The sequence below is a fragment of the Lathamus discolor genome, chromosome 3 (genome assembly GCF_037157495.1).
Source record: "Lathamus discolor isolate bLatDis1 chromosome 3, bLatDis1.hap1, whole genome shotgun sequence".
In the NCBI taxonomy this organism is placed as follows: Eukaryota; Metazoa; Chordata; class Aves; order Psittaciformes; family Psittacidae; genus Lathamus; species Lathamus discolor.
In genome coordinates this window covers 118343098-118364092 of record NC_088886.1, presented here as the reverse complement: position 1 = coordinate 118364092, position 20995 = coordinate 118343098, and the positions used below count along the sequence as shown (strand labels likewise).

Sequence of the window (20995 nt, the reverse complement as noted above, 5' to 3'; positions counted from 1 at the left end):
AAGCACAAGAGGGATGTCTGGAGCTCTCATTTTGATCCACGGTAATTAGAACTTTAGACTAAATAAAGGCTATTTGTCTCAGCCCGCCAGACTTCGCAAAGGAACGCTAGCAGTCGAAGCAGACACAACCAAAGCAGCACGGCGGAGCTCTGCGGGCGGCTCTCCTCCCACACCTGCTCCCCACCGCTGCAACAAACCACTGCCGAAGGCCGGGACAGCCATACAACCGCGGCCCGGGGCTGCTGCCTCGCCCACAGTGACACCACTGTGACACCAGACAGACACCGCCGGGGGCGCGGCGCCACAGGCGCGGCCTAGTGCGGTCAGACCTGCCGGACGGGGGAAGGGCTGCGCCCCAGCACCTCCCCCGCCACCGCCCGCGGGCGGGCGGGCATTACTGAATCTCCTCACCACCATCAACCCCCACAGCGGAGGAGCTGCCCCTTCCCCGCCCCGCCACCCCGCCGCAACGCAACCAATCAGCGCCAGCAACCAGCCGGCGAACAAGCGCCGCAGGCCATCACTTCCGGTCGCCGGAGCCCCCAGCTGGTGCAACGGTTGGTTACTCCCCGAGTCACGTGCCAGCGGAGGCGGTGTCCGCCCGCCACCGCCCTGCAAGGCCACGTGACCCTCCCCCTGCGCGTCCGCTCTTGCTGCGCTGCCGAGAGACTCTATGGTTCAGTGCGTATAGGAGGGAGGGCGACCGCGCGCCGTCGCACTAACTCTCGCGAGAGTAGCGATGAAGGGCGGGGGGGAGGGGCCGGGAGCGGCGCCCCTGCCGGCGGGCGGGGCCGCGGAGGGAGGGGGAGGAAGTGTCATGGCGGCTGCGGGTTCGGGAGCGGGCTCTTCGGCGCGGGGTGGCGGTGGTTCCTCGGCGGCGTCGCGCTGGTTCTTCAGCCGTGAGCAGCTGGAGAACACGCCGTCGCGGCGCTGCGGTGTGGAGGCCGACAAGGAGCTCTCGTACCGGCAGCAGGCTGCCAACCTCATTCAAGACATGGGCCAGCGCCTCAACGTGTATCCGAGCAGGGCCTGTGGGGCGGCGGGGCTGGGCGGGAGCGGGCCGCGCGCTGCGCTGAGGGAAGCGAGGAGCCGGGGCTGGCTGCGGGGGTCTTTTACCGGCCGAGTGGGCACTCTCCTTCCCTGGGACGCTCCCCACTCCTTCGGCAGCCCCTGAAGGGCGCTCTCGTGGGATGGAGCCGCGGCCGTGAGGCACAGAATGGGAGGAGGAGCCTCGCCAAACCCCCGCTTTCGCCGCCTTTGTCGGCGTGTGAGGGAGGCCGGGGTCGCGGCTGGCCGCGCAGGCGGCGAGTCGGCACCGAGCCTTCTGGCTGCGTTCGTGTCGGTAGCTGCCGGTGTAGGCACTTCTGAAGTACATCCCGGTTGATTGCAGTCTCGTTTTCCTTCAGATGGGCATCTCCTCGTTAGCCATTCTTAAATTTGATTTATGAGGAAAAAAAAAATCGGCGTAAGACTAAAACCTCAAATAACTACAGAAATAGTTGAATTGGAACAAAGCAAAAGCACTCGAGACAGTATTTCAGTATATGTCGCCCAGTGAGGAGTTTCCATTCAATAGTATTATTTTCATTCAGTGAGTTAGTAGCAGTTAAATTCTGAAATGTCATGTCCTTAATTCGTTTTCAGCTGAAGCCTGTATGTTAAAAGTAATGATTGATGCAGAAAGTATGTCACTTTCAGTCCATGTAAACAATTTTCTTAATATGTAGTGTTTCCTTAGTTTAACCTTCCAGATCTCAGCTTACGATAAATACTGCAATTGTTTACATGCACAGGTTTTATATGCATCATTCCTTTACAAAATTTAATCGAAATGTAAGTATGATTTTACATGTGGTAATAATACACACATAATTTTGGCAGTCTAACTGACAAATGTTATGTTGCTTTGCTGGATTGTAAAGTTTGGTCTGTTTATAGGAATTCTTGCTTCATGTTGGTGGTTTAGAAAGAATAATGATACTTCTTTTCAACTGTGAGTTATTTTAACTGGTGGCAATTAGATTGTACCTTCTGCCACCAAAATGAAAAAGTAGGCACCAGCAGCAAACAGATATGGATGTATGAAGAGTTCATTGAGATGCTTTGAAACTGGCTAGTGCTCATGTGTTGTAGTTTGCAAGGCTGATGTGTAGGAACACATGTTTTTGTTAATGAAGTCAGTGGTAGTGCAAGCATGGTGTGTCAGACAGTTATAATACGGTTAAGTACAGATCCATATGGATTATGTGTCTGGTCTTGAAAAATGGTGTAAATTCATTTCACTAGTATATACTTAAGCAGTATGATGATAAGTCATGTTAGACAAGAAAGATCTTTAAATCTGATGAGACAATGACAGCTCTCCTGTTTTTAACTAATTAACTAGATATGCTGAATCTGAATACTGAATGTGTTAGGAGGAGCTGAATCCTTCAGTAAAAACACTGCCTGTAATTGGGGTGCTTTGTGACAAGTGTGGAACTTGAGATAGGAACTTGAAAATTTCAGGGCTTTTTTTTTTTTTTTATGGCCAGTATTGGATGCAATAGTTAGAAAACTGATAATATTCTAGAGTTTCCTGTGGTTTTGATGTGTGCTTTGTTTTGGGTTCTTTTAGTACTTTGAGTCAATATCTTATACTAAATTTGCAAGAGCAGTTAATAAGAATGGTGGCCTGTCACCAAGTGGTGAGGATGAGTTTTCTCAGATCTTGACTTTTCACGGGTTGAGACTGTGACAGATATTATGGTCTAGAACAGACCAGACCTTGGTCTGTCAGGGGATAGAATCATGCAGATCTTGCACTGTCTGAAATTTGGGCAGGTACAGAGTGGGTTACGGTGTTAGTCACTCTCTTGTCTCACAAGAATTTATCACTGTTGGCTGAGCAGATGGATGTGTTATTTGGTGTTTATTCGTTAGGAAATAGCTATTAGTTTATAGGTGCATTTCAGAAGTGTATTTCATTATTTTTGTCTAAAATCTGAGGCAAAATTCAAACTTCCAGCAAGGTTGTTACCAACACTGTGGTTTTACAGGTCTTAATGTAAAAAAAGCTAAGTGTTTAATTACAACTTGAGCTAAGTGCGCGTAAGCCTGAAACACTCTTAACTGGAAGAAATCTGTAATGTAGGTTTTGTTTATGTGGTGACAGAGAGCCCAGAGTATTGAATGGATATACATATAAATCAAAATGTACTTCCCTAAAATAGTTTTCTAGTTTTAGAGCAAGAGTAGCACACATAAGGATCAAGTTCCAGCAGGCTTTGTGGTGGAATATGCTCTTTGAAAGTGTTTCTGTAATATATCGAGTGAAGGCAGTAAAGCAGTTGTTCCATCTCTGCTCTCTCTGTGTACTGGCCCATGCAGCAGGATTCTGTAGCCAGTGGAAGAGGATCAGGTGAGGCATCCAAAGTTTTCTGTGCCTGTGGATGTTTTGCAGACCTGATACAGGCAGAGCTGCTTGGAGTGAAGAGCTCACTCTATGTAGAGCTGCTGTAGCTGGGACTTGTGTTAGATGCGTTGCCTGCTATATTACTGTTTGTACTGTCATCTGGGAATCTAGGGTAGAGTTGGGTAGCAAGAAGCTTCAGCTGCTCTGTTGGGTTTTCATAAGACACTGGAAAACACTGGTCACTTGGAACTGGAGGCACAGTAGTATTTGGATACATAGTGCCTTGGTATGAAAACTCTGCCTTAAGTTACATTTATGAATCTTAAAATGCACAAGTAAGCTATGTAATTGCTGAGTGCCATAGAAACTGCAGCTATTACAAGAGAAGGAAAGTATATTGGTAAATTAATTCTTAGGTAATACTATTAAAATATGTTAAAGGTGAGTGTACTGCAAGTTAGCACTTGATGGTATGGATTCCTGCTGAATTACTTTATGTAGTTCTTGGTGAGCATAGGGCCAGACAGCAGCTTTGTGTGTGTACTGGTGGGCAAATGCATGTTCTTATTTTTCTATAGGGTAAAGAGGGGTGGTCTTACAGTGAATGTGAGTCACTTTTAAAATAATTCCAGACCATCTGGTGTGCTCTCTGTAGAGAAAGCAAAAGCCAAGGAGTGTAATAAATACTTAATATCAAATCTCCAGAGTACTTGGCAAGCTAAAAAATGTAACACTGTTTATCCACTGCAAGAAGAAACTAGTCCTTAGAAATTAAATAGTAAGGTACTGGCAGGCTTGAACTAAGACCGACCTAAATTTTTTGATATTATATGGAGTATATCTCTTAATATTTCATTGTTGTGTGCATGCAGTCATGTTTATCCGTGGCAAGAAGGAATCTGAAGGTTGGGGCTAGAAAATTAGATGGCCATTAGTCAGAATGCCTTGTGATGGCCAGCTGAAAAAAATATAGCCTTTGTTTTCTTGCTTTATTGGTAGGTTAATGTTTTTAGGCCAGTAATAAACACTTCCATTCACAATTGCTGGGTTATACAAATACATACCTGTGTCTTACGTATAAGTCATGTGCACTTAATTGTTAATAAACAGGTCTTCTAGTGGAAGGTCATTTACTTAATAACTGTTTTCTAATTCTTTATTTTTTTAATTCAGTGTTATTGCTAAACCATTTTACAGGCTTTCAAGATTTTGGGTCAACTGTGAATAGGTAACAGAATTCTCAACAGCATCTTCAATCTGTAGAGCCACAGGGGTGCACATAGCAGTTAATGTCATCTGGGTTCATTCTGAATGTATTACATTTGCTGCTTTAATGACTGAGTATCCCTATTTTTGCACAGGCTAGCAAGCAGCTTTTGAATTGCAGGGGGCTATCTACTAAGTGCATACATTTAGGTGCAAAGAAGAATGTATTGAAGTTTTGATGTCGCAATCAACACAGATTAAGACCTTGCAAGGTTGCTGTTCCCCAGTAACAGGGTGGAAACTTGCCTTACTGAGAAGAAATTAGGCAGAATTAGGTGCACTGACTACTCATTTTTCCTTGCCATGCAAATGATTTTTCAGGAACTAGTGTGAATTTCTTCAGCAGTAGTACAAATTATTCTTTCTACATTACGGTTGACCAGGGCATAGTAACTTTGGTTCACTGAGTATAGCATTAGTCAGTACTAATATCGTGGTGGGGAGGGAACTTTCTGGCTTTTTATAGGAAATCCTAGCCTAACTTAGACTTTAAGATATCTTTAACATTTAAATTCCTCTGGAAATAGTGTTTCCATAGTACTTAGTGTGTTTGATGCTATTCTATAGCAAATACCTCTTTTAGAGTCGTATTCTTCAGTACACTGTGATGTGAAGAGCAGAGAAGGGGGAAAAATCCTTGGTATGCTGGAAATGAGAGGTAAGGCATCAAAATGGTAGCTGTATTTTTAAGTATAATCTTTAGAAATGCCATGTGGAATACCAGACAACCAGCTGGAAATACACTTGTTGGTCTGAAGGGTGTTTTTTGTATGACGTGCAGTGGAACTTTGTAAAGTGCCTAAAGAAGGCTGCAGGAGGCATTTTTTCCCTGAAGTGCAAGGTAGGTGAGTTGTGTAGAGCGTTATTTTGTTTTCTGTCCCTCTGTATTCCTTTCCTGTCTCTTGTTCCCTGTCCAGATTGCAGTATTGAACAGTTGACTTCACAGTTATGCAAAGTTCTTAAAACTTTCATGATACACCCCAAGTTTTAGTGAGGCTGTTTTGGGCACTTCAGTTCTGGTTTTGATCTTGCAATTTAGCATAGTTGCTGGTTTTATGCAATGTGAGCTCCTGGCTATAATTAAAAAAAAAACTCCAACAAACAAACAAAAAAAAACCCAACACAAAACCTTGCAGCTCTGTGTGTTCACACTTGAAAACGTGTATCATAGACTGGAACCACTTAACATCTTAAGCTAATTTGTATGAAGTCTAAAAATGTACTAATACTTGTGTTAAAAGGAAAACGGAATTCACAGAAAATAGGTACTGCAGCTGTATTCTGAGATTATTCCAAGTGCCTTCATTATAATAACACTTTTTACAATATGTTTTGTACTTTTTGAATAAAAAAGGGTTTGTATCACACCAGTAGAACTTGCTGTATAATGCTCTTGGACTGTGATAATAAGGCTCTTATGTTTTGGTTTTTCTGTTTCAGTAGGACTTGGTTTCTGTGATTCTCAGCTAGTAAAAAAACCTGGGATTTCATAAATCACATGTGATCCTCTGAAGATACTTCTCAAAAGTTTAAAGTGTTTTGGGTGCATGGTAGATAACTTCTTTGAATTATTTAGGTTTATGTCAAATGCAGATGCTTATGTATAGGAAGCTTAGAGTTTTGTCAAGTCTGTGTCTTTTACTTCTTTATTCTGTTTTGCTTTTTCTGCTATTTTTGAGAATTGGAAAGGAATGAAAGCATTTGAGTAACTTCCAGTTATACATTTAGCAGGTGTGCTGTCTTCACTGAGGACTTTGTGCATGCCAAATTTGAAATTTTATTAGTATGTCTATTTTCCCAAATAAATGCTATGGAAGACAAAAATACCAGCCTGCTCTAAACTGGGAATGAGAACCCTCATCCTAGACAAGACAGAGACTTGAAATTCTTTGGCCAGAAGCCAATGCTGTTATTTTTTTGTTTGTTTGTTGTTTGTTTAAGGAAATAGATAATTGGGGTGCACAAAAATTTCTGATGAACCAGAGTGACCGTTAATCAGTTTGATTTAAATCAGCCTCCAGAACTGTTTTATGTAAGTTCTTAGATATCAGGAATTGAGTGGAGAGTCAGCATAAAAAGGACATGGAACTGTTGGAACAAGTCCAGAGGAGGGCCATGAGGATGATCAGGGGACTAGAGCACCTCCCGTATGAAGATAGGCTGAGAAACTTGAGGCTGTTCAGCCTGGAGAAGGCTGCATGGAGACCTCATAGCAGCCTTCCAGTATCTGAAGGGGGCCAGTAAGGATGCTGGGGAGGGACTCTTCATTAGGGACTGTAGTGATAGGACAAGGGGTACCGGGTTAAAGCTTAAACAGGGGAAGTTTAGATTGGATATAAGGAAGTTCTTTACTGTAAGGGTGGTGAGGCACTGGAATGGGTTGCCCAGGGAAGTTGTGAATGCTCCATCCCTGGCAGTGTTCAAGGCTGGGTTGGATGAAGCCTTGGTTGGCATAGTTTAGTGTGAAGTGTCCCTGCCCATGGCAGAGGGGTTGGAACTAGATGATCATAAGGTCCTTTCTAGCCCTATTCTATGGTTCTATTCTATGATTTCTTGGCGAGAACAGATCTCTTTTGGTAAATTGAAAGATAACCTGAAGTCAGTTTGATGAAGAAGGTGCTTTTTTTTGGAATGAAGTACAACTTCAGTGTAATTAGACATATAATAATAGTGAGAGAGAATTTGCTGATGATTTAATTGTGCAAGTACTGGTGGCTTGATTCGAATAATGTCTGTGAAATGGAAATATTTCTAGGCATGATAATTGTTGGAAGTTGATTCTTCAGAAAGGTAAATTGTGAAAATTCCATGTAACTATACCCACAAGCTGCATAGAAATAGACCTTGTGCTAGGATGTGTTTGAATTAAACTTGCAAATGAAACAAGGGTCTGAATGTGGGTACTTCGTTGTGATGCTTGGTGGGGATGGTAAGGATAGAGAGATGGAGAGAACAGCAGGGAGCAACAGTTCATTGCCCACAGTGCTGTTGATTTCTATATTGTGTCTTAGTTTTCAGTCCATGGTGGTCAGCCTCATTGTTTAAAAAAATAAAATTGAACCAGTTCTAGTCTCTGGTGCCCTCCATTAATACCTCTGCCTCCTTGTTTCTGTGCATCGTCCTCTTGTCAGACTTGTTTGTTCATAATTGTTGATTCTTAAGCATTCCTAATTTCCTTTCCTCTCTGTCGTTGTTTGGCTTCCTGGCTCCATCTCCTAATCTATTTTTTCTCAGAAGCTCAGGATTATGTCTGAGAAACTAATCCTTCCTCTTAGGCTGGCCCTGGTGCAGGAGGTGCTGGCCTCAGACCCCTTCCTCACTTATGCCTGCCCTAAGTCATTGAAGTACACTGGGCTTAGATGGATGAAACAAATATGAATGAGAGAGATTTGCATTGAGTTTTGCATTACTGGGCTGAAGGAAGGTTTGTCTGTTCTGTGAAATATCCTTCATATGGCCTGCATATGTTGCTTCATACATGTGCATGCTACTGTGTATCATCTGCATCTTCTAACACTTAAAAGCTGTTGATATTGTAGCTTTCTGAACTTCAGAAAGTCTTTCTGTCGCATTTAGTGTTCAGAAGTTTATTTCCCAGCATAAGTGAGACTTATTTCAAATAATACGTCCCTAGCAAAGGGAATTTCTCATGGAATTTCACATTGTTACTTCAGGTGATGTGGATAGGTATTTCTCAAAAATCATCAGAAGTCTTAAATGACAGTGTTAATATGGCATTGGTCAGCAGCACCTGACTTCAGGTTTTTGTTTCATTCATTGGTAAAGCTTAAGTTACAAGCTTCTTGAAAAGAAAGCAGTTCTTTTGTCTCCTTTGTGGAAGAATTTGTTCCCTGTGAGTTGGTTTGGGTGGTTTAGTATTTTTTAGCATATTAGATTTCTTCATGGCATGTTTCTTAGCATCAAAGGGTATCACCTTCCCAGGGTGTCAGTTTTCCTTTAGTCTGCCAACTTAAAAGTTTTACTTAAGATCCAAGTGGACATTTCAAAGTGATTTAAGGAGGCAAAAAGTACTCCCTCAATACATTTGAAAGCTCCAGGAGTGTCATTACTTATGTGGTCAATGCTAATTAGCTGCAGTTTTTCAGAGGCTGCAAATTTTTATATTAAATGTTTCACTTTGGCATAACGAAGGGCTACTTACTTGCCTATTTCTCCCCCCCCCCCCCCAAAAAAAAAAAAAAAAAAAACCAAAAACAAACTCGCTCCAAGGGGGAGTACAGCTGCTATTCAGTTCGTTCAGTCTAGTTCTATTTGGGCAATGAATGAGAAACCCAATACCTGCGGTGCTTACACTGTGCACTATTTAAATACTCAACAAGCAGCTATTTCAATCCTTGAATAAATGCTTTATTTTGGCTAAAGTTTAACCAGTTTAATCTGCTCATGTCTGCATGAAGATTTCTGCTGTCATCTTCATTCCTGTTTCACATGGGCAACTTTTGCATACAGAGAGAAGCCTGATTCTTTATGATCTGTATTTATGTATGTCAGCTGTTCTAGCTGACAACGAGGCATCAAAACTACTTCATAGTAAACTCCTAGGTGATGCTGAAATGCTAATGGGTGCTTTGCTGCTGGCTTGTGACACCTAGAGTTTCATAAAGTTTTTCTTCTTTAAATATAATTTGTAGTCTTTATTGTAACTGGTGTTTAACCCCTGTGCTTTGTTCTCCAGATACTGCTGGGTATAAAGTTTCTAAGAGTTAGCTTTTACTTATCCAAGCTGTGTTTATGTAACAAGCTGCTTTTAATAAAGTTCTCTGCAAAGTTTCTCACTTTTTAGGAGAATCAAATCCTAGCAGATCTTTTACCAAAAAGACTGTGTAATGGCTCGCTACTGTGCAAGAAATTGGGTGAACTTTCTCACAAAGTGTATTTAACTTGAAACAGCCTGTTCTAGTGTGACTAAATCTTCTGAACCAAATCTGTTCTTTTCATGTTGTACTAGAATTAGTTAGACCTCAGACATCTTACTCACAAATGTAATTTAACATATACGCTACTCCTTCCCTGTGCTGTCGGGAGGATTACATCAGTTATAAAATAAAACATGACTACTTATTTTGTGTTGCCTTACATGATTTCAGAACTGTCTAAAAAAAAAAAAAAACACAGAAAAAAAGTCCAATTTCTTCAACCTTTTCTAACTATCCATTTAGGCTCTCATTTTGAAAAAATTCAAGTCCTATTTGTAAAAAGTTTGAATAAATACATGTATGTTTGGGGTTTTTTTCTTTAGATAATATCTCCTACGGCATTGTTTTTGGCTGCAAAAGTGGAAGAACAGCCACGGAAACTTGAACATGTTATTAAAGTGGTAAATGCCTGTCTTCATCCTCAAGAGCCACAACTGGATACAAAAAGCGATGTAGGTGGAAGTCATGGTTTTACTGATAAGCAGATGACGCTTCATCTAATGATATGTTGTATTGTCTCGACTGGATTATTGCAAACTAGAAAAAACATTATTATTATACCATCTAAGTCTTTTGTATTACCTAATATAACTTACTGAAGTCTCAAAGATTTGTGTTATGAAACTTTAAGAGATTGTTTCATCTTGAACTTGAATTGTTTTTAAGATGTAAGAGGTTTCATGCATGGTTCCATGGATCACACAGTTTGTGCAGAGGGGAGTTCAGGACACTATTTGTCTTTCTCAGCTAGTGGCTCACTGCACCATTATCTACATTCATTTGTGTGCTGCTGCTTCTGCTACATATTGGTCTTCCTTTCATTTGCCAAAGCTTGTACGCTTCCACATGCTTTATGTTTCATATATTCTTTCCTGAGATGATTCATCCTGAAACCAAACATAAGAGGAAGTACTGTGGAAATGCACTGGAGTTGTTCATCTTGAAGGTCAGGCTGAGCTTGTTACAACCTGCTGGGCCTCAGCTGACATATGAAAGTATTTGAACACCTTTGCTATGCTCCCAGCTCTCAGAATGAGGTGTATAAATTTTGGTGTGGGTATGTGTGTGTGTGTGTATATATATATATGTGTGTATATATATATGTGTGTGTGCGCATTTGAGCCTGTTTGCTTAACACAGGCCAACTGAGTATACCCAGCTGTACTTTAAAGTACTTGTAAAATGGATAACTGCCTAGAGATACTTGAATGGATTAGAATTGGCAAGCCTTAGCAATTCTTATAGCTCTCCTCGCAGAATATTTTTGCTAGAATAGATTATATAAGATCCAGACTAAAGAAATCTTACTGTGAAAGATGTTTAGGCTGCTTACACAGGTGAAAGAAAGTATTACCTCAGTGAAGTGTTGGGAGTTGGTTTTAACTGGGCTGAGTAGTGGTCTTACCTTCTGTTGCTAGTACCAGTATTCAAGTAAGAAGTGTGTAATTAAAATCTTGAGACAATGCATAGCTACATCTTGACCTTTTTGCTTATTTGTTTCAGGCATACCTTCAGCAAGCCCAAGAGCTGGTTATACTTGAAACAATAATGCTTCAAACTTTAGGTATGTCTTTCTAAATCTCTCCTGTTCAGCCAGACTTACCATGAAGAAGTAATGGGACCTGAGTAACTGGATTTTGATGTGCTGTTTGTACACTAGAATTTTACTATTTTGCATACAACGATTTAGTTTCGTATTAGCAGTTCTGTTGTGTTCATTTAGGATAAAAAGGTGTATCTGTACTTGCAATTGGATGTTTCTGACAGCTTGATGGAGTAGAAAGGTACACCCTTCCAGATAAATTTTACTCCAAAGTAGTAACTACCTTGATACTCCTTCATGTGAGGTAACGTGTTATACTACACTAGCTGTGTACATGTTGTGAAGCAACTGGGGAGAGCTTTATACCAAGTGCTCTTCCCCATTTTGCCTTTCCATAGAACATTACATAACTGAGCAGGATTGCTACCTCTGAACATCAGAAGTGATAGTGTAACCGTTTAATGGATTCAGGTGATTCCAAAATTCTAAATGGAATGTTCTGATAAGAAGCTCTTAAGACTTTAAAGTAACCTAACTACAGGTAATTACAGCTGGGCAAGCCTGAGAACACTGACTTACTCAGATATTCTTAAATACCACTTTGAGTGTGTTATTTGACCTCGTTCTTAAAATAGTGTCATAAACAAATAAAGGTTTCTTAAGTCACTGACCTACAAATTGACTTAATTTGTAATTTCATAGGTGCGACATGTTTAAGTCCCAGAAATCAGTGGTTGAAGTGTGTGCATGCACGCTTTTACTGACAACTTAATGTACTAGAAACTATTCAGATACATTCAACTTTAAAAATACAGTATCTTCCAGGGTTTTTTATATATAACTTAAGATTACTGAAAGAATATTTTACTAATTGATCTTGAAGTGGCTCTACCATTTGCCTTTCAAAAGTATGAAAGGGTGCAGAATAAAAGGCAGTTAAATAGTGTTGCTTGATCTGCAGTGCAGAGGCTTAGCAAGAAAGTATTTTAGTGCTGGGGGGGGAAACAAAAGGGGGTTGAGTTTATATTTTACAGATGCAAATACATAATTCTAAAATGTATTCATACCCCTTCAGGTTTTGAAATTACCATAGAACATCCGCACACAGATGTTGTGAAATGTACACAATTAGTGAGAGGTCAGTGACTTTTAACGGCTTCTGTAAGTCCTTTTTTATCTTTCTAGTAAAATGTGGTGTTTTTCTAACACGATCTTTAACATCTATGTTATCTAAAAAGTTTGCCTTAAGCTAATTACTAAAAGCTTCATCTTAACATTTCGAGTTTGATAGAGTCCAGATCTCTGTCCTTTGTAATTTTTTTGCTTTCTTTAGCTTTGATTTTAATAATGTGTGTTCCATGTTTTCTCAGATGACAGAAACAGTTAGTAGTTGAATAGCCTACTTCTTAGTATTGTTCTGGGTTGATTATTTTCACTCTGAAGTAGTTTTACGTGAAGTTTAGACTGCAGGTTTGTTGATGGCTAATGCTTGTTTTCCGTTTTAGCAAGTCTTTTTAGGTAATGGAGAGGGGTAAAGTGCATAGTAGGTGTGCTGTCACATGCAAATACTTAAAGATGTGACTAATTGTTTTTCTGAGCAGGGTGTACTTTTTATTTTGGGTGGTAGCACAAAACCCCAAACCTTTTGTTAAATAATCATATCCTCTGACTTGTATGGAGCTCATTAATGTGACTATGGCCAGGAATCTGTTTAGTTCTTTAACATTTTTTGTTGTGTTTTGGCACACCTTTAATTCTGAAATTGGTTTCCTTTAGAGCTTTAAAAAAATAACTAAAAAAAAAAGGAATCAGTTGTCAAAGCACCTAAAATAAGCTTTTCACTTTAATTATGTTCCTTAATTAAAAAGTGTTTGGAAATGCTTAGACCATGGTTGTTAGTCATTACCTGGTTTTGCAGTGAAAATGTAAAGTGCTTCAAAGGGTTTTTGTTGTGGGTTTCGCATCCCTTCCCCCCGTAAAATACAGGAAGGTTAGGTACAACTTCATCAGATAAACTAGATTTGTTCTGTAATAACTCTAGAATTAAAACTTTTATTTGAAGGAAAGGTCTCTCTCATTTTAAAGTAGCTTACTGGTGTAGTGTCTTCAGAGTTTGATTCTGAGCAGGACCAGTGCTGTTACTTATTTGCATATAAGGTAGCTTTATTTCTGTTCTTGCTATAAGATAATAATTTTGTTCTATGTCCAGATTTGCTTGTGACTCAGTGCATAAATCTAATTGCACCTGAAGTCTCAATAGTCTGCGTGAGCAGCCCTGTGGGGTTTTACTTTGGATTTTTTTAGCTGTTGATCAATATGAATATTAGCACGGATTTGACTGTTTTGTGTGAGCCCCTCCCCTTCTGCTTGGTTTTGATGGCTGTGGGGAGGGGTGGCAGGTAGTATTTTTTAACTGCATCAGGATTTCCACATTAGCAAATGTATTTGACTTGAATGTGCTAGGAGAAAAGCATACTGCTACACAAGTTATTTCTTCTAGTCAAGGGTAGCTACCCCTCTAAGACAGTTCACATTTTCCCTTTGTTATGCTACTTCTGTGTACTGACAAAATTCATATCTTGAAGGTACATGCTGATTTTTAACTTTGACATTTTAAAGCTAATATTTAGTGTCAGCAGAGATTAACAAAATACTTAGAATTCTAAAATTAGGGGGCTATAGGGATGCTGGGGATGGACTATTCATTAGGGACTGTAGTGATAGGACAAGGGGTGACGGGTTAAAACTTAAACAGGGGAAGTTTAGATTGGATGTAAGGAGGAAGTTCTTTACTGTTAGGGTGGTGAGGCACTGGAATGGGTTAACCAGGGAAGCTGTGAATGCTCTATCCCTGGTGGTGTTCAAGGCCAGGCTGGACAGAGCCTTGTGTGGGATGGTTTAGTGTGAGGTGTCCCTGCCCATGGCAGGGGGGTTGGAACTAGATGATCTTAAGGTCCTTTCCAACCCTAACTATTCTACGATTCTATGATTATACCAAGTCTTGAAATCTGAAGACTCCAGTGAGGGCTGGAATCCATGTACCTCCAGAACTGGTACAGAGTCAATGTAAATACAGCTGAGGCTTGAAAACCTGCTCACTTCAGTAGGTGTGCTCCTTGGTATGCGTGTATGCAAATGGAATTCTTATCGGCCTGTGCCCCTCCTAGGGGTTCCCAGGACTCAAGTACCTCATATTTAAAAAAAAAAAAAAATTCGCAAACTAAAAACATTAAGCATGAAATCTGTAGTCCTGCATGCAAGTCAGGCAAGTAGAGAATAATTGCCATGGAACATTAGTCTTGTATATTGAGTGAATAAAGAGATGAGCTTGTGGGCACAGTGATAGATCTTCAAAGATGTGGTGGTATGATTTTAGGTCTCTATCTCTTGACATCTATTTAGTGGACAGTATGTTGTTGTGAGTAGGTGCAACACTTAGATCTCAAGTCCTGAAGCTTTAAAAATGTATCTGAGACTTGTCAGTGTTAAACCTTTAGTGCTAAAGGGATTCACTGAGAAGTTGAAATGAAATCCAAGGTAGCTTCAGCCAGTTCTGGTAACATGTCTTCTTGCACGAAAAGCACTTTCAGAAAAGCAGAAATACCTTCCTTGTTGAATACGATTAACTTATCCAGGACTGTTGTGATTAAAACCTCCCAACTGTATGTTCAGGGAGAGAAGGAAGGGAGGAATGTTAACAGGGCTATTTAAGTATCAAGAGAGGCAGCGAGGTTAGCTGAGGTATGCAAGTATACTTAAGATTTTGCTTTAACATGTGTGCACTGAGTTGCCACGTGGTGAGAAGATGCCCTTTTGCTGCCTAAACTTAAATGGCTAAGAGGATGGCTGATTCTCTGTATCACTTTTTGTTGCCTTGCATCCAGCATAACGTGCTTTATGCTGTCACTGTTACCTGTATTAATCTGTAAGCTTCCCCTTTTAAAAACAAAATGGAAAAAGAACAAAAACCAAACCATGTTCAGTTGGTGGTGGTGCTCAAGAGATTCAGCCAAGTCCTTTGTCAGAAGACTGTCTAGTCTCGTAATGACATACCAGAATCAGTTGCTGGAAGCTGAAGACGAACTAGTAAGTGGGAATTGGTGCAAATAAACATAATCATTTCAACGTACAAGTAAAGAAAAAGTTGAATTCATCATCTCTAAGATTGAAAGCCGTTCTGAAGGTAGTGTTTAGACATCACAGATCATTGCAGATAAGGGGTGACTGGATGGATACATGACTCATAATGTTCAGGTGTAAGATACCTAATTATTTCTTCTGGTTTTCAAAGGTTCGTGGGTTGATGAAATTGTTCCATCTTTTCAGTTTGGTCAGTATAGTAGAAAAGGAGAATGGGCTCAGTCTTTTTTCTGCACCATTCTTCCTCAGTGTCAAGAGACTGAGAAGAGGAGACAGGACCATCATTCCTTAGGATCCCACAGGTCCTCTAAGGAATCTGGAGGCAGTGGATCTGTGAAGGCTTGTCAGCAAGCTTCAACCAAGGATGGTTGGTGCTGAAGAGAGAAAAAAGAAAATAAAAACAAAAAACCCAGCACCAAAACACCAAAAACTGTTCTGGTATCAAACTGCCTTACTGGCTTGAATGCTAGTTCAGTGATCAGCAGTGAAACTGCCCTAGTGCTGAGACCATGGCATGGTCCTCGTCAGCTCTGGTGCAAATTGATTTGTTCCCAGCCTGCTTCTCATGGAACTTGAAGAAGAGGAATCTGTATCCTCATCTCCATCTCAGGAAGTCTTCGGTTGTTCCTTTTTCTGTGTTGGTACACAACCTTCTTTTGGAACTGAAGATTGGATCCCAAGGATTCTAGGATTGTTCTCACTACTCTGCAGGTTATCAGGTATCTTGAACACCCATGATCCTTATTAATCTTTTGTGGAAATAACACTGTCAGATTCTTCAAACATACCGTAGTGTCTGTGTGCACAGGTGCCATTGGTTAAATGGGGCTGATAAAGTCAGCAGAAGAGGAAATGAAAACGAATCAGCTTTTTCAGAGGGTTTTCTTGTGAGGAAAATGTAAACCTTAGTATACTAAGTGGTGTGGAAAGATCTTAAACAGCAGCTGCACTCCAGCAGTGCTGCAGGCGGCCATCGCATTTTGAACTTTCACCTTGGGATTTTTCAGGCCTGTTCCCGAGGTTTAAGTATTTTCAAGAAAGCAAAGCCACCAGGACTGCTCAGACCTGAATGCCTACACCACGGCCTCCTCCTGCCCTTTCCAGATACAACAGGCATCCACCAGCATTCCTCTGTTCAGAGCCTTTTTCCTTTTGCCCAGAAGGACTTCAGCAAGCTTTCTTCTGATGCAGACTGGCTTATCTGCAGGCCCATCTTTCCAGGGAATGTTGTATGTATGTTGCCAGGGTCCTAGGCATAGCCAGCTACCACCTTCCTAAGGGTGACATGGCAATCGCATTTCCATGATTATCTCAAGATCCAAGATAACCTGGTGTTGAAGAAAAGATTCAGAATTTGAACTGGTTGAATTGTGTGGCTACACCTAATAAAGAGCATTTTGGTTTCCACTGGGAATTTCTTGGAGACAGTAGCCTTTGGGAAGGTGTGTTGAACAGCTGCTGTTTCAAAAAATCTTGATTACTACTTTAGTAATCCCCTGCCTTATGGTTGCTTCTGCTGCAGTAAGACAGGGTGCGTGTTTTAAATCACTCTTGAGTGATAATATACAGAACTGATTATTAATGGCTGGCATCATAGTCATCAGTCCTGCAGCTTGTAAGTTGTGACAGAGAAGCTCTACTGTCTTGTTTTGGCCTCTGCTTCAAGATAATTTTCATTAGGAGATGCACTTTCCACCACTATAAAGGAAAACATATGAACCAAAATTCATGAGCTTTAATTTTAGTGATAGATTCTACTAAACCAAAGCTGTCCTTAAACGTAAGAGAAGAGTTTGGAATGGATCTTTTCAGTTGTTCTTTGTGTTACCGTAGGCTTTAGCTGTGAGCTGAAATTCCTCACTGGTTTTAGCAATGATAATTATTTAGCTGTAAATATGAAAACATATCATACTGCTTGTAGTATAGGTAAGGTATTTAGCACACTAATTTTTGATTGAGGCGAAAATGTGTGTTTCAAGATGTGATTCTTTTCTTCCAGGTATGTGTGTTGATTTACTCAACTTTCAAGCTGATGTTAATAGAAGTTTTCTGGCATCTGCTTTTCTTCCTTGTTCAAAAGGGACATTTCAGTGAGAGTAGAGGTGCTTTTTGGTCCAGTCCCTTGATTCAAACCTGTTGTGACTTTACAGAATATAGAAATCATTGAAGAGACTTTAAACAGTACTTTGAAAAATGAAGAGCAAGACATCAATTTCTGTCTTAGTCAACCCTTCTGTGTTTTCATTTATTTTGTTACAATAGTCTCATTTCGCTTTTTGGTGATACTGCCTTACATTTTTGTGATGGGAGGGAGAGGAGAAGGTTGATCTCCATGGTAATCTGGCATGCAGTTACCATTATCATTTCCAAACTAAATATTATCGTATAGCACTGTCACATCATCAGTTCACCTTTTGATTATTATGGATTGTAGTTCCTACACACGAGTGTATTATGTGTGTAGGAATGGATCCTGCTCCCTTGCTGCTTCCACATTCTTCTCAGATGGTGGCACTGCCTGGCTGTGGGTAGCATGAAAGCAAAATCTGATTTTTATTTCTTGGCAATCGTGAGAAATTAAATCACACCTTTAATACACTTTTTAAAAACTAAATTTGCAAAGCCATTGCAGGTATTCTCAACCTTTGTCGAAAGATTCTTATTGAAATAAACATTTCATAATATTCCCTTTGACATGAAATTCAACAATGCGCTTTCTGCAGGTAGCACTGGTTTCAAGTGATAGTGTCAAAGTCAGAATTCAATGAAGGCTGCGTTCAATCTTCAGTTAAACCCCTTGTGCCCAGCTATTCCATTATATGCATGTTACAGTAAGTTGTACTTCAGTTAGGAGCTTTGGGGTCAGTGCTGGAGGGCTGCAACAGCTGAAGCCACTAGCTATTTCTTTCTGGCACATTGCAGTCTTGTGTGGTTTTTTTAACTTGACTGTAACTAAATGAAGTTGTTTATTTCCTGTTGGAGCTTTGCCATAGGTTTAACAAACATGGAACAAAATGTTCTGAGTTTGGTGCTCTCAATTAAACTCGTTTAAATTTTTTGTTACCTAGCTTGGGAGCCTACTATGGTGTAGGGCTTTGGGGAGAGATGTGGCTGTTTGGGGGGAGGTGCTGGAGGGTGGAGGGGTGTTCTTCCACTGTCCTGCCATGCTCCTCTTCAAGAGCAGAACACGTACTGTGCTGTGAATTGGCTTTTACTGACTGCCTTGCTGCAGTCCAGGGTTGTGCCTGGGGGTCATCTCTTACTGAGGGTGGGAAGCAGGGCTGCCTAGAAGAGCCTGCACTCGTGTGTGAGGTGTTTGGGGATCAGATAAGCAAAAGCAAACTGTTCTGTGGGTTGTCCAGGGGATGTTCAGCGAGTGGATTGACCAGTCCATCTCCAGTTACCAAATATATTTCGGTATCTCAGAAATTATTATTTTAAAGGCTAGTTAGCTACATTCAGATCAATTCTGTGGTAATACCAAGTGGTGCTTTTTTGGAAGGTAAAACTGCTTTAATTTTAGAGTGAACCTGACAAGTTAGCACAGATCTTTAATCTCTCCATTTTTCTTTTCTTACAGCAAGCAAGGATTTGGCACAGACATCCTATTTCATGGCTACCAACAGGTTGTTATCCTGAACCTCTTTGTTGCACTGTTGTAGCACACTATAGCTTCCTTTACTGCAGGGCCCCCTATATGTGTCTTACCCTTGTTGCAACAGGAGACTGGGCCATCTACAGTGGTGGTACCTTCCCGTTTGCAGTGCGGTGTATTGTACAAGGGCCTGATGGCACAGAGGGGTTAAATGCACAATGAGAAGTGTAGTGGTGCTTTCTGATGACATTTTTCTCGATTGTGAGTGCATAAGTCTAAAAGTGGTAGCCTGAATAGCAGCTAAAGATTACAAAACTTAACCTAGAAATCCGAGCGTCTTGGTAAGTACAAAACTATTTCTAGTTTACACTTGTAGTTAATGGCAGTTTTCTCTTAACTTTAAATATATTGATTGAATCTTAACTTATAAAATTGTAGTGGGCCTAAGAGCTTTTCAACTAGCTGATTTCTCTTTTCAGATAAACTAGTAGTAGTCCAATGTTCTTCCTTTTAGAAACGGCTCTTAATACATAGTTTTAAAACTTGAGTGCTTACATAAATCTAAAGTTCTAGGATTCCAGACGGGGCTGTGTATACATATATACAATATATGTAACCTGTTGTACTGAGGTGGAATTAGAGACTTAAGTCTGGATTTCTCTATTACTTCAATTTACTCTTTGCGAAACAACTCTGAGCTTTATTTAAGAGGATTACATTACGTGTAGATAGTTCTTAAGCAATATCAGCTGGCTATTACAGCTCTTCCAAATAAATATTTCCTGGTGGGTGAGGTTCTTGTATTGGAAATAGGTGTTAAGAAAAGCTGTGATAAAACTGAGAAACTGAACAAATGTCTTGGAGCTGCTACCGGCTGAAGGCAAGTTCACAAATATCACAGATCCAGGCCTAGTGAAAGCTAAGCCCACAAGTAATTCACCTGGCTTTTGTGGAACTACTGGGTACCTTCTTCTGATTGTCTCTTTCAGACTACATAATCAGCTGTATGGGTTTTACTGTAGAATTTTAATTGACCATATTATACTTCTTTTTAGTGCTTAAGTGCAGTAGAAAACTGATAAATTTACTTATTGTTCATCGCACTTCTTATAGTAAAAACAAATTAATCTTTTCTCCCAGATAAATGCCCTGCCCTTTGTTTTCTTAAGACAGTAAGATATCTTATGAACTAATGTATAACTGTGTTGCTTGACGAGTTCTCTTATTTTATATGTTAATGGTTGATTTGTTTGGGCTTTCTGTTTTACATGTTTGATTTCTGCCGGTTCCTCATTACGAAATTTGTGCAACAGTCTTCACCTTACCACATTCTGTCTTCAGTACAAGCCCACAGTGATAGCATGTGTGTGCATTCACTTGGCCTGCAAGTGGTCCAACTGGGAGATTCCAGTTTCAACTGATGGAAAACACTGGTGGGAATATGTAGATCCTTCGGTTACTCTAGAATTACTAGATGGTAAGTAGGACTGTCTTGCCACATCTTGAAATTCAAGGGTTTGTTAATGTGAAAATGGGGGCATAGTATAGTAAGAGCATAGCTTTAAGCCTAAATTAAGTCTTGCTGACTCACCTACTGGATCCTGTGGTGAAAGAAAGGTACAGCAGAGAGGAGAACTTGGGAAGACAAGCTTGGTTTTGAGACCCTTTGTATTTGCTTCTATGGGCTGGGGCATCCGCATACCTTTTGTTAGGTGCAGGTTGGCATCTTGCCTTGAAGTGCTTCTTAGAACTGGGAAAGAGGGAAATCTAGTGCAAATTCATGCAGTCCTGATCACTATTACATCACTGGTCCAAGTTTATGGCTTCAGTGGCACTGAAACAACTGTTCTTAAAGCTGTACATAAAATTGCTGTGCTTACGAAGGCAGTTCAGGGTTAATTTGGTGTGGCTTGTGATTATCTCAAATACTGGTTTTTTTTTTTTCTGGTTAAATCGTTGCTTTAGAGAAGCAAGTGTATACCTAGAAGACCATATACCTAGAGGTTTACTATCCTTTGAAATAGTTCTTATTACAATGGAGTCTGAATTTAAGGCTTGCATGTGCTACTGCAGTGGAGGTGGTAGCTCTTGGGGCTTTCCGATCTATGTATGGGGCTTTG

At 40.5% G+C, this 20995-nt stretch overlaps 1 protein-coding gene across 6 annotated transcripts in view; it reads left to right on the top strand.

Moving 5' to 3' along the window:
• The first annotated feature begins 739 nt into the window (after positions 1-739).
• The window catches only part of CCNT2 (cyclin T2), a 26204-nt gene continuing 5948 nt past the window's right edge, over positions 740-20995 (top strand). The window contains exons 1-7 of one of the 6 annotated variants that reach the window (XM_065671319.1): positions 740-1014; positions 1752-1833; positions 9921-10049; positions 11101-11161; positions 12216-12278; positions 18861-18906; positions 20189-20352. In XM_065671319.1, coding sequence (XP_065527391.1) covers positions 740-1014; positions 1752-1833; positions 9921-10049; positions 11101-11161; positions 12216-12278; positions 18861-18906; positions 20189-20352 — 820 coding nt within the window. Of the gene's footprint in view, positions 1015-1751; positions 1834-9920; positions 10050-11100; positions 11162-12215; positions 12279-15540; positions 16000-16044; positions 18112-18860; positions 19217-20188; positions 20353-20995 lie in introns of those variants that run through there. The other 5 variants (XR_010610835.1, XM_065671320.1, XM_065671323.1 and 2 more) reach the window with 5 other exon arrangements.